Raw genomic sequence first — 13,482 nt, forward strand, 5'->3', positions numbered from 1 at the left:
TATAAGAAAATGAATGACTCTTTGAACACCAGACACCATGAATTTTCACATACATGCATAGATCACTGTAAGCCTGTGCTATATAACCGCAAGGTGCACATAATTTTTTGTTTTGTTTTAAGTCCAATGAAGATTAGAACTTATTAAAATATCAAAACCTGCTAATACACATGCGTGGTCTTCTGAGTTGTGGGCTCACTGGGATATGCAGGGTAACATGGTGTTGTCTTACTAAGAAACTGAAGCAAACAGCCAGCAATGTGATTATGTACCTACTAAATATAAACAAGCAGTTGTAAGAAACTGTGGAATAGTAGAGGCACCCTCTTACTAAAAAGACTTTCAAAGGCTTAGAGGGCAATCTCTATGCTCGACCTCTCCGTGAGAGCTGTCAGAGTCCCTTACTGCCCACTGCTTTGTGGGCTGAGATGCACACACACCATGTGCAGATGAAAGCCTTGTGCTCAAAATGCATTTAGAGGAAAAGAGCACTAATAGTTTATACAAAGTCATTCCATTAAATATGCACTGAAAGAATAAAGCCCACATCTCCTACAATAATATAACGGTTTAATATTAATAGAATAGCCTAAGCATGGTAGAAGCTCACAAAAAGTATTCAGTATGAAACCAATTCATGGTTACATACAGACCAAGCATCTGGCACCTATTCATTGCTATGCTAAAAACTAGCTCATGACTAGCTCGTCTGTTCTTGCTGGTGGTGAGATGTGCTCTCAAAACAAGACAGTCAATGCTAAATCTTCTGAAATAACCACTTTCCACCTTCAATCTAGAACATAATCATTGCTACTGGTGTGCAAAGGGAGAAGAAGCATTTCAGTGCTTCTATCCCTGAGGAGAGATACTTACTTGCAACAAATATTTTGACTGGTAATTCAGTCCTGGTTTCAATGAAGTGGAAGAAAAAGGAAAAAGAAAGACACGACATCAAGTCAGTGTGTCTTTGTAATAGTTCAACAACACCACAGCGGCCCCAATAATAAAAGCAATGGCTTAATCCACAGTGACAAGGATTTTACTTGGGTTCCTAAGCCCTCAAAGCATCTGAATAAAGACACACAACGGCACGCTTTTGCCATTACCAACTCCAGTAGCAATAACTACATACATTCTAGTAGCAGAAGAACTCTTATGAATGTAGTTCGTAACCAAATGCATGTTTTTAAGTCAACTGCTAATTAAATTCCTCTAATAGGCGTCCAAGCACAGAGAGTGTAAAATGGAGAAATACTATTCCTGCTCCATCTAAGGAACATACAAAAGAACATACTTCGCAAAAATAATTAGAGAAAATGCCCATCCAGAAATATACCTCTCACATACTTGCTTTTCTCTCCCTTATTTCCCATTCTTCACTCCCCTCTCATTTGGCTTATTTCACTTTCATATCAGATACAAAAACAGCAACACAGAAAGGGAAACAAATGCTATGGGCTGACCCAAAGCCACTAAATGTCAGACGTCATGTTCTACTCACAGTCTGGAATTTGAGTTTCTCATCATAAAGAACATTGCATTAAACCAGTTTTATCATAAAGAACATTGCATTAAACCAGTTTTTCCTACAGGCTAAAAAGAAATATTCAAGTTTATTTCTACAAACACACTTCACTACCTGTGTAGGCAACAATATGCCAAATCATTTAAGAGGAGTGTCTAAAAATACAGTATGTGCTTCAGCACTGCAATATTTGTCTTTGTCGTTTTCTTCCAGTTTAGAAAACACACAGCTGACAGTACCCTCCTAAATCACTAGGGCCTCAAGCTCATTCAGACAGAATGTACATTTGTCTTTTAGACATGAAAGTCAACTTGAGGAGAACTACCCTGTGCTGTATCTTTTCCCCTTAGCAGCCCTAGTGCTGCAGCTTACACCCACCCACAAGGCAGCAAGTCTCTGTGATTTTCTGGTAATGTGAGTATAAACTCCTTTTGTTATAGTGCTTTTATTCTTTGGTTTTAAACCCTGATTTTCCTTAAGCCTAGGAATTAATTCCACTTGAAGTCTAATCATTCTTCTTTTCCCAATCTCCTGTTTTCTTTTTAAAGGGAAAAAAAAAAAAAAGGAAAAAAAAATCCAATAGAAAATGGTTTGATATCTCTAAGGAGTACTTGTTTCTAATTTCCCATCATTCCTCTTCAAACAATTAATCATTTCTCTTACTCTTTATCTATAAGACTGATACTCATGAAGAATTTCAGAGTTGTTACAGTTTGCCTGTGTATTTCGTCACATGTTTTTTTTCCTTTTAAGACTTCTGAGATTTGTTCTGGGATTCCCTGCTTTGAAAGTTATATATCACCATTTCATTAATTATCCATACACACATAGCTTGAGGTCTCATGAAACAAGTTCGTGTCTCTATCACATTACAGAAGAATAAGAAAGCTTATGAACACTCTGATTCTATATCTTTAATTCCAGCTTATGGACTAGAGATACCAGGGGTCTGCACACTTCTTTTAAACAGCCATAATTGGTGTCTAGGAAAGCTGGTTCACATACGTGCTAAGTAAACACATCAATACATTAGGACTGCAGAAATATTGACACCCCTAGAGAAAAGGTTACATTAAATTGATTTTTCTTCTCAATGTTTATCTAGTGCATATCATTTTAAGAGTTACAGTATCCCCAACGCCCCACCAAACATCACCTGGAATAAATAAAGTCTTCCAAGCTCTCTCTACTCCCTGCTAGCATAACATATAACGGAATACAGTACCTTTTGTTTCAGGTAAAAGGTTCCAACACTATCCAGTCACAGGAAGACAAAGGCTTGCTCTGTCCCAAGCCTGGTGTCACTCCGGTGCCTGCTATGGGGAGGATGCTTCCAATGAAGTCCATGTGATTGCAAAGACTCCAGACTCCAAAACAACAGCTCACAGTTATAAATCTTAGCACCTCTGAGATGCACCAAACAACACAGAAGTTTCTCCTCACACTGGGTCAGCCCTCATCTTCCCCACGCCAAAATGCATGGGGGTACCCTGGCCACACCTCCTGCATTGTGAAAGGAGAGAGGAAGCTGGAAAAACTCACAGGCTGCTCCCATCGGTTCTCAGAGCAGGTGAAACAAATCTTCCATCAGCACCTAACGAACTTGCCTAGCCACTCCCAGCACTGCACGTTTGTTTGTAGATATAGAATTAGAAGGAAACTCACCTCAGCATTCTTTTCTTCTTCTATGAATGAAGCAAATGCTTTTCAGTAAGTCCTGGGGATTTTCTGTAAGACTTACTTTTAACATAAGATCTCTATTATTAATTGTCTTCCCAACAATCGAGAGCTAGGCCATTAGAATATATTTTTATTAGAAAAGTAGCAAGTTAACACGCTGATAATGTCTAGATTTGTGTGCTAGTGCTCATGGCCTTTATGAACCAGGACTTGAGTGAGCACCTCTTCTTTTTCCTAAAAATTTGACCTTGTGTAAATTAGAGCACAATAGAAGCATTTCTGCTTGATACTGCATTTTATGCTTTGCAGGGCAGACCCAGAAACCAGAAGGCTCCTTTTCGGATCTATTATTCCTTATCTAGTTTACTACATAAGCTTACTTATCCCTTATTTTAAATGCAAAATCTGAGGAGATTTTAGAGACAGGGCCATCCCCTGTGCAGGCACAGCACCTGACTCAGGCAAGGGCAGCTGAAGGTGATGGCAGCAGGTGGCAATGGTGGCACAGGACTGGCAGCAGCCATTTTCACCCTCCTCACACTCGCTGAGTTAATCACATTAATCTGCTTGTGCAGCCTCCACTGGGATCATCCCATGTTTGTGAGAGGTGGCCAAGAGGCTCTCTGTCCTGGAGCAGTGAGACAACTGCTGAGAACCAAGCAGGCACTGGCACCTTGTGTTCACTGAGACCTGGTCAAATGCCAGGTCTTGTATATCAGTGATACAAGTGCTTCCCCCCTGTTTTAAGCTTAGTTTCTGATCCTCCTCTCCTGCTGCCATCAGGTGTCTGCAGAGCTTGTGCTTACTTTCTCCTACTTTACACCTTTCTCTAGGAGTGTCCATGCTGGTAGCCAGCCCTGGGCCATGGATACCCTAAGGAGGGACTGGCTGGAGATGTTGTGAGGAAGTACAGGCAGCAAGAAGGGAGCAGGGTGCATGCTGATTGTTGGATGTGTCTGGTAGCTGTGCCAACATGATCACCAGGTGGGAAATAACACAGCTGAGAAATATCACAGAGAGTGGAGTAGGCAGCAGGTGAGCAGAAATGGTGAGGAAGGCAGAAGTTACTTCACAAATACCGTGCTACATATGTGACCTTATCAGAAATTAAAACAACTTTTAAACAATCATTATACAGCCAAAAATGTTCTTGGCTAGTTTCAATTAGATCCTAGTGCTGGTCTTGAGAACTGGTTAGATGCTTCCACCTGGTCTAGCTTTTCCAGTCCCACAGGTAGCTGTGCTCTTTTCTCATGTCCAACTGTGAGTAAATTGAACTCTTTCTAGTCTTCAGAGGGGAGATAACAGCTTCAGCTGTTATCAAATAACCACCTTACAAGGATCAGAACAATCTTTTTGCTAGGTCTTCAGAGTGCTCTGCCCATAGGGAGCTATCCCCATTCCTAACAGGCTTCCCAAAACCTAAACAGTCAGGACCAGTACCAGTCCTTCAGGCATACTCGCACCAGTCCCACTGCTAGGAGTCTTCCACATAACTGAAGAAAAAGACTGTGTTGTTTAGTAAGGAAGGTTTCTTCAGGAAATTAGTCTAACATAATGATTGTTGCATGTGAGATCAGTCCTTCCTTCTCCTCTTACTGGTTTCTACACCTTGTTACAACTCTCCCTGTGAAATCCATATGAATCAGCTAATTTAAAAAAAAACAAAAACAAAAAAAAAAAAAACAACCAAATTTCATTGAAGTAGGAAAGGGGAGGTAGTAGTGACTCCAGTAAGGGCAAGACTGTGGTATTAGGCCATCTCTTGAAGGTAGTAAAAAACCTGCAGAGAGGAACCCAGTACAAAAAAGACAGGGATCTCTTGGAAAGAGTCCAGCGGAGGGCCATGAAGATGGTGAAGGGCCTGGAGCATCTCCCCTATGAGGAAAGGCTGAGTGAACTGGGTCTGTTCAGCCTTGAGAAAAGGAGACTGAGAGGGGACCTGATCCAGGTCTATAAATATCTAAGGTGTGGGGGGCAGAATGGCAAGGCCGGACTCTTTTCAGTGGTGAGTGGAGACAGGACAAGGGGAAATGGCCAGAAACTGCAGCATAGGAAGTTCTGCACAAACATGCGCAAGAACTTCTTTACAGTGAGGTGACGGAGCACTGGAACAGGCTGCCCAGGGAGGTGGTGGAGTCTCCTTCTCTGGAGGTGTTCAAGACCTGCCTGGATGCCTACCTGTGCGACCTACTGTAGGGAACCTGCTTTGGCAGGGGGGTTGGACTCAATGATCTCTGGAGGTCCCTTCCAACCCCTACAATTCTGTGATTCTGTGATTCTGTGAAAGACTCCATAAATATTGTGAGCATATTACTGTAGCATGCACTGTGTGATACAGCAGAGTATCCAACCAGACACAAAGATACAGAAAAACAGACATTTGCACTTTGTTGCTCTCAGAATTATGGCAAGACAATGAACCTATATCAGATTTATTTGCTTTACTGCCCCTTGTAGAATATTAAAAGAGTCAGTGGAACCTATGAAGATGCCACCAAGATAGAAGCCTACTTGAGCTCCTTACTTTTTAGCTGATCTGCTAGAGCTTGTGTGTGCCATTGAGCTGTTTTAACTTACCTGGTCTTCTGCAGGGATAAAAATACAGATGATTCCCCCATCGATCCTGGTGCGGTTCTACTCTGCATGCATCTTTGCAGTATTCTGTCAATTTTGTATGAAAACAAGGCTGATATAAGCTTGTAATACAGAAGTCATTATCCTCCAACCACTCATGTTAACTAGGTTGATTCTTAGCCAGAATCTTATCCAAAGGCAATTAGCAGCTGTTTCTAACACTCTTCTTACACTGGGCTGTACAGAAATGGGCACAAAAATCCTTGCCTTCAGGAGATTACAAAACATATTCAACTAGGTTGACAATATTGTCTAAACAAAGGTGTTAATTTTCCAAGAATATGAGAGCCACACCACTTAAGTACTGCTACAATGGAAGCGTTCTTCTTCAGGTGGCAGATAAGGCATTTTGTTCTCTCATTCATTGCCAGAACTTATCTGATTGTTGTTGTAATTCATATATCTGTGGAAAAGAACATTTGGTTTGTTTTTCCAAATAACTTATTCATGATTTATTGAAGCCATAGTCAACACGCAGAAGCTTCTGCAGCCTGCCTTTCCTCACAGATTTTCACTTTTTTGTTCCTCCAGTGGTTAGCATTTCTGTTTTTATACCACCTGGTGCATAAACAGAGCACTGCACTACAGACAGAAGAAAATCCTGTGTGTTGGGACTGGGCTTTCTTTCTTCGGTACACACTCCCACAGTACACGCATATATGCACACATTTGGATTCATCATTAACAGGCAATTTCCTACTCAAAATCAATGGCACTTTCCATTATCGTTGTTGGGAGAAGAACTGATTGACTCTTAAAAGGCTGATGACTCATTATGTGAAATCAACTAACTGCAAAGAGCTACACTGGCAATGCAAAGTGTACTCATTCTGCTGCTGAGGCTCTTGTAAGGCACTTATCCTGTCTCTCAGAAAAGCACGTGACATTGCACTTCTTTATTAAGCATCTCTGTAGCTTACTGTCTTCAATGCACATTAATTCCAACTTAATCATGAAAGATGTAGCTTCTGAAATTGATTCAGCAAATAAAGTATAGCAGGGAAAACCAGAAAGATACCATAATGTATGTCTTTGTGAGTATGCCCTTAAGAGTACTGAAGTTCATTTAAATAAAACGGATAAAATAATTCCTCATTACCACTCCAATTTTTTTAACACTTTATTGTTGGAGAAGTCCATCCTTTTAATCTTCTCTTATAGAAGTAGACAAATACATCATTTTGAACCACTTAATGCACTGTAGCAAATGTTTGGTTGGAGCAGTGCTATAAATGGCTTTTCCAGAACTCTATGGGATCTGAAGAATACCTGACAAGATATATTAGTTTGCAATACTATGAAGGCATTTATTTCTGTGCACAAATAACCCCTCTTCAGTCCAGGAAGTGACTGACAATGTTTAGCAAATACTGGAGTACAGTGATTCTGGAGAACCGCAGCCAGTCTGTGGGAACCATGGACATGGGGATGTTGGCAGACATGAATGCGAGCATTAGCCTCTCTGATCCCATATTCTCATATACTCTTGTACATGGAGCCCTCTCAACTGTTGAGCTCGAGCCTGCAGCTGCCTGCCCAGTATTGTCTGATGTTTCCTCACTTCAGCCTATTACTTCTCTAAGCTCACACAACTTTGCCTTTTCCTTTCCTGAAACGCTTATCCATGTTTGACTGACTTTGCCTTCCACGCCCTTCATACTGTGAATAAAGACTTAAGGCCACGTTTTTTCTTTCCCCTTACTGCAACCATCCAACTGTTAATTTGCCCTTTTCTCTCTCCTACACCACCTGAAACTTCATATCTGCATTAGCCTGTCTGCCTAATATCTCTCCATCACTCCTTGCTTTCACTGCATTTCTCAGAAATCTCCCTACTTCACCTTTTCTACCATTATTCTGTGCCTTCTTTCCAACAGCCTTACACAAGAACCAGCATCCTGGTTCCTCAAAACCACCTCTTCATCAAATCCACCTCTTTCTGAATTCTTTTCACTGGTTTCCAGTAGCCTTCCAAGCCTCCTCTCACCAAGCTATTGCTTCTCACGCAACCATCCTTCATTTCAATTAATCAATTCCCCTCTCTTCACTGTATATACAGTGAAAACTTGTAAGTACCACACAGCCTTATGGATGCAATACCTTTTAATAATTTAAGGGCTTGAATACTAAGGGGAGTTTGGGCTGCATACATTTGATATGAGTAAGAATGAACTTTGAACATAGTCAAGGGAAGCAAAATATAGGAAAATGGTGATGTAAACATTCACAATGAAAGGAAGAACATATTAATCTCAGATCTAGCTTCAACAACAATTCTTGTTTTAGAGGAAATGAGTAAACCAACTGTAAACTATGAACAAGCCCAGTAATAGTATGATTACTCATCAGGATGACACCAGACTTCTTTAGCATGGCAGAAGCTTCCTTATTCTTTCTCCACTCCAAGGGCTCTGGATGTCTTTAGCAGAGGTTTCCCAAACTTAATCTGTACTTGTTGACCAGCAGGATCACCACAATTGCAAATCCTTCCTATACACAGAAACTATAATAGAAGAAATTATCTCTGAAGTTGGATATATGACATAAAATACATTTTCCTTACCATAATTACATACATGCCAGAGTTGCTGCCAGTTCTGAAAGCACAGCTGCTGTGCCCTGGGACTGAGTTCAGCAGCAAGAACTGGAGCTGAGAACAACACAGCTGAAAAAATCTGAGCTACCAATTCTGAACTGGCACCTGCTGTTGAAAGTGCTCCATGCACACTCCTGTGCTCTCTGTTTAATGCAATCACAGCTCTGAGAGAAACACCAAAGGATGTCAGTAGACATCTAGCAATTGTATCTAATTCAGATTATTAATAATAGCTGAAATAGTCTATTTTGCCCAATTAAGTTTTTATTTAGCTCCAAAAACCCAACAGTTCCAATAGCATGTACGAATGGTAGAAAGTTTGCTGTGCACCAGTTAGTCCCACCCTTGCTGTGCAGCCAGATTCACTTTCCACTTCTCTCTCTCTCTGCTTATAATCTGGTTCTCCAATAGTTTTAGTTTTCTGGGACAGGTTGCAAGTAAGAAGTAGTAAATACACTCACAAATGATTCTGGAAAAAGCTTATTATTTCAGGTTTTTTAGTCTCAGCATTGGCATGCCAAAATGGGATGGATATGTCAGTATGCTTTAGTGATGCTTCTAAATGGAATTAGTAACTTCTGCAATGAAAACTGTAGATTAGTAGTTGGATGCATGGTCTGTGGCATTCAGTGTGTTGCCATACACTGCTGGACACATCTTTTGAAGGAGATTTTAATCAACTCAAAAGACAATATGGCAACTGGCAGCCGCCTTCTTTATTGAAGCAAAGTCACAGCATTTTCATCACTATTCCCCTCTTGAGAAGGGAAGAGTTAAACAAAGGCCCCTGAAATTTACATTACTAACAAGTAAAGGAATGAAGAAAGAGATTACAAGCATATTTCTCTAAAATAAATAATCTACAAAGAGTGCTTTTTCTTTTTAAAAGCAATCTAAAAATGTATAAATTCTACAGTAGGGAGATCAAAAGATATTTTAACAACTTTCAATATTTACAAACAATACAAAACTGCTCACGCCATCAAACGATGCAAAATTCTTCTTACAAATTAAAACCTTAACTCCTACTAAGAACCAAAAACTCCAGCCAATATTTCAGTTTCAATTAATGGTCTTCTTTACAATTGGAAAACCGTTAAATGTTTTTATTATCTGTAAAATATACAATAAAAACAAACTTCACTAAATTATTAAGGTTAAAAAAAGAGAAGAAATACTGCAGGCAAATCACAAAGGAAAGTAACTGTAACTTATTCTTTGGTAACCAAAAGTTAGCAAGTATCCATATTTCAAGTGATGAAAAGTAGTAACTCTTCCATTTTGACAAAATGGAAGAAAGACTTCTAGCAAAACGTAACTCCCAAGTTTCAATTTGGAAAGATAGGCTTCACCTACAGATCTGTAGTGCAAGTTCTCAAATTCTATTTTAGAATTCAGAAGCTTAACCGTTCCAAACTCCGGCAGTATACTGCTTAATTCCTCTCCCACTTCCCTTGTCTGCTCACATCCTCTGCACGTATCCAGTTGTTCCAGTTCTCTAAGGGAATACTCCGACCAAGGAAGCAGTTCACTTGGAAATGAGTGTTTTCCAAAGTGTATGCGTGAGGCTGCATAGCAGCCAGTACAGAGTTAAAAAACTTGGCTCCCTTGTCTATGTCAACTTGTGTTCCATTTTCCCTCAGGAAAAAACAAAGTACCCTGGACCAATTCATAACCTGGTGACCTACTGGCATTAGCAGGACGCACTTCATCTAATGCTGGGGCATACTTGAATAAGAAGCCACGTGGCCCCAGCACCAACCCTACTATCTTCCACAGGATCCTCATCCTACCTCTCTGCTTAACAAATGCACTACACTGCACTAACAATGCTTTTCAAGCAAATGTCCAGCTTGTACCACAGAAGCCTTCCTCTTCCTCTTTAGCAGGCTTATTTTTAAATTTTACTTGCACAAATGCAGTCTCAAGAAAAAGAAAAACTTCACACCCCTACAGGCTCTGAGAAAACTCCCCTACTCCCGCCCCCAAGAGGACCTCTAAGGCTTCACACAACAGTTTCAGCTGTTACTTTCTTTAAGCCACAGACCACTCATTCAAAGCAAGTCCTCCCCACCCCACCCCAACCATGCAGAACTACCGTTGCTTCAGCATTTAAACACACACATGCAGTTCATGGAGTAAATGCTCAGCGAAGTAAACTTGTCCTGATCTGGGCTTTCTTCTGGAATCTAGTCCTTTGTCATTTTCTAGACTAATATCCAACGCCATCTGTCACTGCCTCTTAACTTTCTTCAGCTGAAGGACTTAGGTACTTCCTTGAAGTACCCGGCTGAGTCATTAAGTCCAGCTGAGTCGGATCCAAGGACTCCTTGCAGACTGGCTCCTCAGAATACGAAAAGTCACTCATGTCTATTTCATCACTGTTAAATACATCAAGCTGCCTCTCTTGCTGCTCGTCCAAAGTCCTTTGGGCCCTGCTCTCTGACTGCTCCACCACTTCCCCATCTCCTTCGCTAATCACAGTCATGGGGCTGCTCTGGATGCGGTTGCGAACATTGTACTTGCTGCTGGCAGCAGAGGGTGGTGTTCGTGATCGGCCGTACCTAGTGCTGGAGAGGGACATGCTCCTCGGCATCAGGCCTTCACTCTTGGCCCACTCCTCTTGGGCCCGTTTGCTCTTGCTGGGCGAGCAGCTGGCAGGGCTGTCGGAAAGGTCGGGAGAGGCATCCACCTTGGCTCGGTGGAACCGTGGATCTGTGTGCTTCAACATCTCTGCTGCTGACATGCGGGAACTGGTGTCACAGCGGCTCCCTTTCTTCAGCAGCAGGGCTTTGAAGTTGTCATTGCTGGTGCTGCTCTTGCGAACGCTTCTCTGAATAGATCCTGCCTGTTTGAGGGTAGATAAGGTTGGGGAAGCACCAGTGGGTGTTACGGGGGGTGAAGGAGAATGGTTGCGGGTACGATCGTCCTCAGAATCTTTACGGCCAAGGACTTTCCTTTTGGATCTAAGTTTGAAAAACAAACAAGAAAAACAAAACAAAAAGATGAAATTTTTTACCACTCCTAATTAAACTCGGCTTAGAGGGATGGCAATGAATTAAGCTACAGACGAGAGAGGGAGAAGGGAGAATTAATCTAAATCTAAAATATGAGGAAGAACACCACCAAAACTGCATCGCCATTAATGCAAGTATTGGAGGTAAAGCTATGTTCATTATTCTTTTTCTGCAAATCTGCAACAACGAAACTACAAAAGTCTGATGTCTAAACGCTGAATCTGTTTAGCAAATTAGACTTTTTGGAGTCAGTACTGAATTGCTAAGATTAATTAATTATGAAGATAATCCTCAATGTGATTTTTCTTGATTAAAAATATGCCATCAAATATGTTGGGCTTTTTTGTGGGGATTTTTTTTTTTTTTTTTTTGGGATGTGAGTTTTTTTGCTTTTTGTTTTTTTTTATTGTCAGTCTGTTTAGCTGTTTAATTTGATCTTCCCTGGAGAACTGGCAGTGCAGTTCAGTGCACCTGCCTTTACAAAAGGATATTGCAATGCATTATTTCTACAGATAAGGTCAAGTAAACAAAGCAGATCCTAACCATCCATCCATAAACCCAAACACGAACAGTGAAAACTGAGCTTTCCAGTTTCTAAATAAGATACACAGAAAAAAAATTACAGTCCTGTTGGTGCTTTACCAACTTTTTGTTCAAATGAAGAATCGGTGAAGTTCCTGAATGTGACTGAATTTTATCTTCTCAAATGAAGGGTCCCAGTGGTTTTAGTTTAATGAAAACAAAAGTAACAAAAATAAAATTAAGAAACAACTACGGGACTGGAAATAAGTGGAAACTGGAGTTCTCTTTCCACATTTTTCCACTGTTAGAAATAATATCTTAAAGAAAGGGATGTATTACATGCCTCCTATCTGTATTAATGCTGCTTATCTGTAGTAATGCTGCTTATCTTCATATGTTTATTATCTCCTTTGTAGACTAAACAAGAATAAATTAAAAAAGATTGAATAAATGCTATTTTTACCGATACTTTCTTGCCAAAAGTTTAAAGCAAGTTAGCAGACTTGATACAAAGACAAGATTATCATACTATAATTCCATTTTTAATTTTTATCAAGCATATTCAATGCTGACTGTTCCCCTTGTGAAAGGAGTTTCTACTTCAAGTGACCTTTAGCCATACTTTCTCTTAAGGAGTTTGACATTTTGCCAAGGCAAGCTCAAATGTCTTTATGCATTGCAGCTTACTGAGAGAAAAGTATAAAACAAAGGAACAGAATCCATCAGCTAAGTGGGTGGCAGCAACAGTCATTGCCACAAACTGCCAAGACTTAGGAAGCATTCTGCCTCTCTAAGTGGTGAATTTCACAAATAGATCACTTGTGGTACTCCCCACAGGCAACTCTAACAGCTGCAATTTTCAGCTGCCACCACTACCACCACTTTTCTTTTTGAAAGAAGAGTGTAAAACTGACATCCTCAGGCTGAATGGACAACAGAAGATAACATAAGGATAGAATTGTTATTTTGGTAGTGGCAAACATTAGCATATTGCATAGATAGAACCGGGTGTTGGTACCACAGGTAGCAAGTGGATTTGTTGCTTGGATGCTCTGTAAAGCTGTGTGTAAACATATACTTGTGTTACATGGGAGAGACTTCCCTTCGGTAGGATTCTGGCTGCCTGTGGGTATCTTTAAACACTCCAGAACTGAGTTTGTGTTGCTGCCAAATTAAATTAAATTCCAAAGAAATATAGAGCATAACTCAATTTCAAAGATCTGCGGCGAAAAATTTGGTTATTCTGGCTTGACAGAACTCAACAACACAGTGAATGCAGAGCAGAATGGTCAGTTTGCTGTCCACACCTAAGCAATTTTTCTCAGCATGTATAAATTCAGGCAGACTTAAAATTAAGAACCAAATTTGGTTTTGGTGGCTTTTCAGACATAGATAGGACACATATTTGAACAAAACTGTTTCTTAAACTTAGATTTTTCTTCCTACCTTTGACGCACATACAACTAAATTTCTTGTCCTATTCCAAAGCACATATTCAGGAGTGC

General features: G+C 40.4%; 1 protein-coding gene across 5 annotated transcripts in view; it reads right to left on the reverse strand.

Annotated features, from left to right (window-relative positions):
- Positions 1-9,136: 9,136 nt before the first annotated feature.
- NHSL1 (NHS like 1) overlaps positions 9,137-13,482 on the reverse strand; it is a 163,761-nt gene continuing 159,415 nt past the window's right edge. For all 5 annotated transcript variants that reach the window (XM_042878269.1, XM_042878261.1, XM_042878295.1 and 2 more), the window contains one exon: positions 9,137-11,404. In XM_042878269.1, the coding sequence (XP_042734203.1) occupies positions 10,681-11,404 (724 nt within the window). In that variant the 3' untranslated portion in view covers positions 9,137-10,680. The remainder of the gene's footprint in view (positions 11,405-13,482) is intronic.

The sequence above is a fragment of the Lagopus leucura genome, unplaced genomic scaffold (genome assembly GCF_019238085.1).
Source record: "Lagopus leucura isolate 7727_CA_CO unplaced genomic scaffold, USGS_WTPT01 Super-Scaffold_73, whole genome shotgun sequence".
NCBI lineage: Eukaryota > Metazoa > Chordata > Aves > Galliformes > Phasianidae > Lagopus > Lagopus leucura.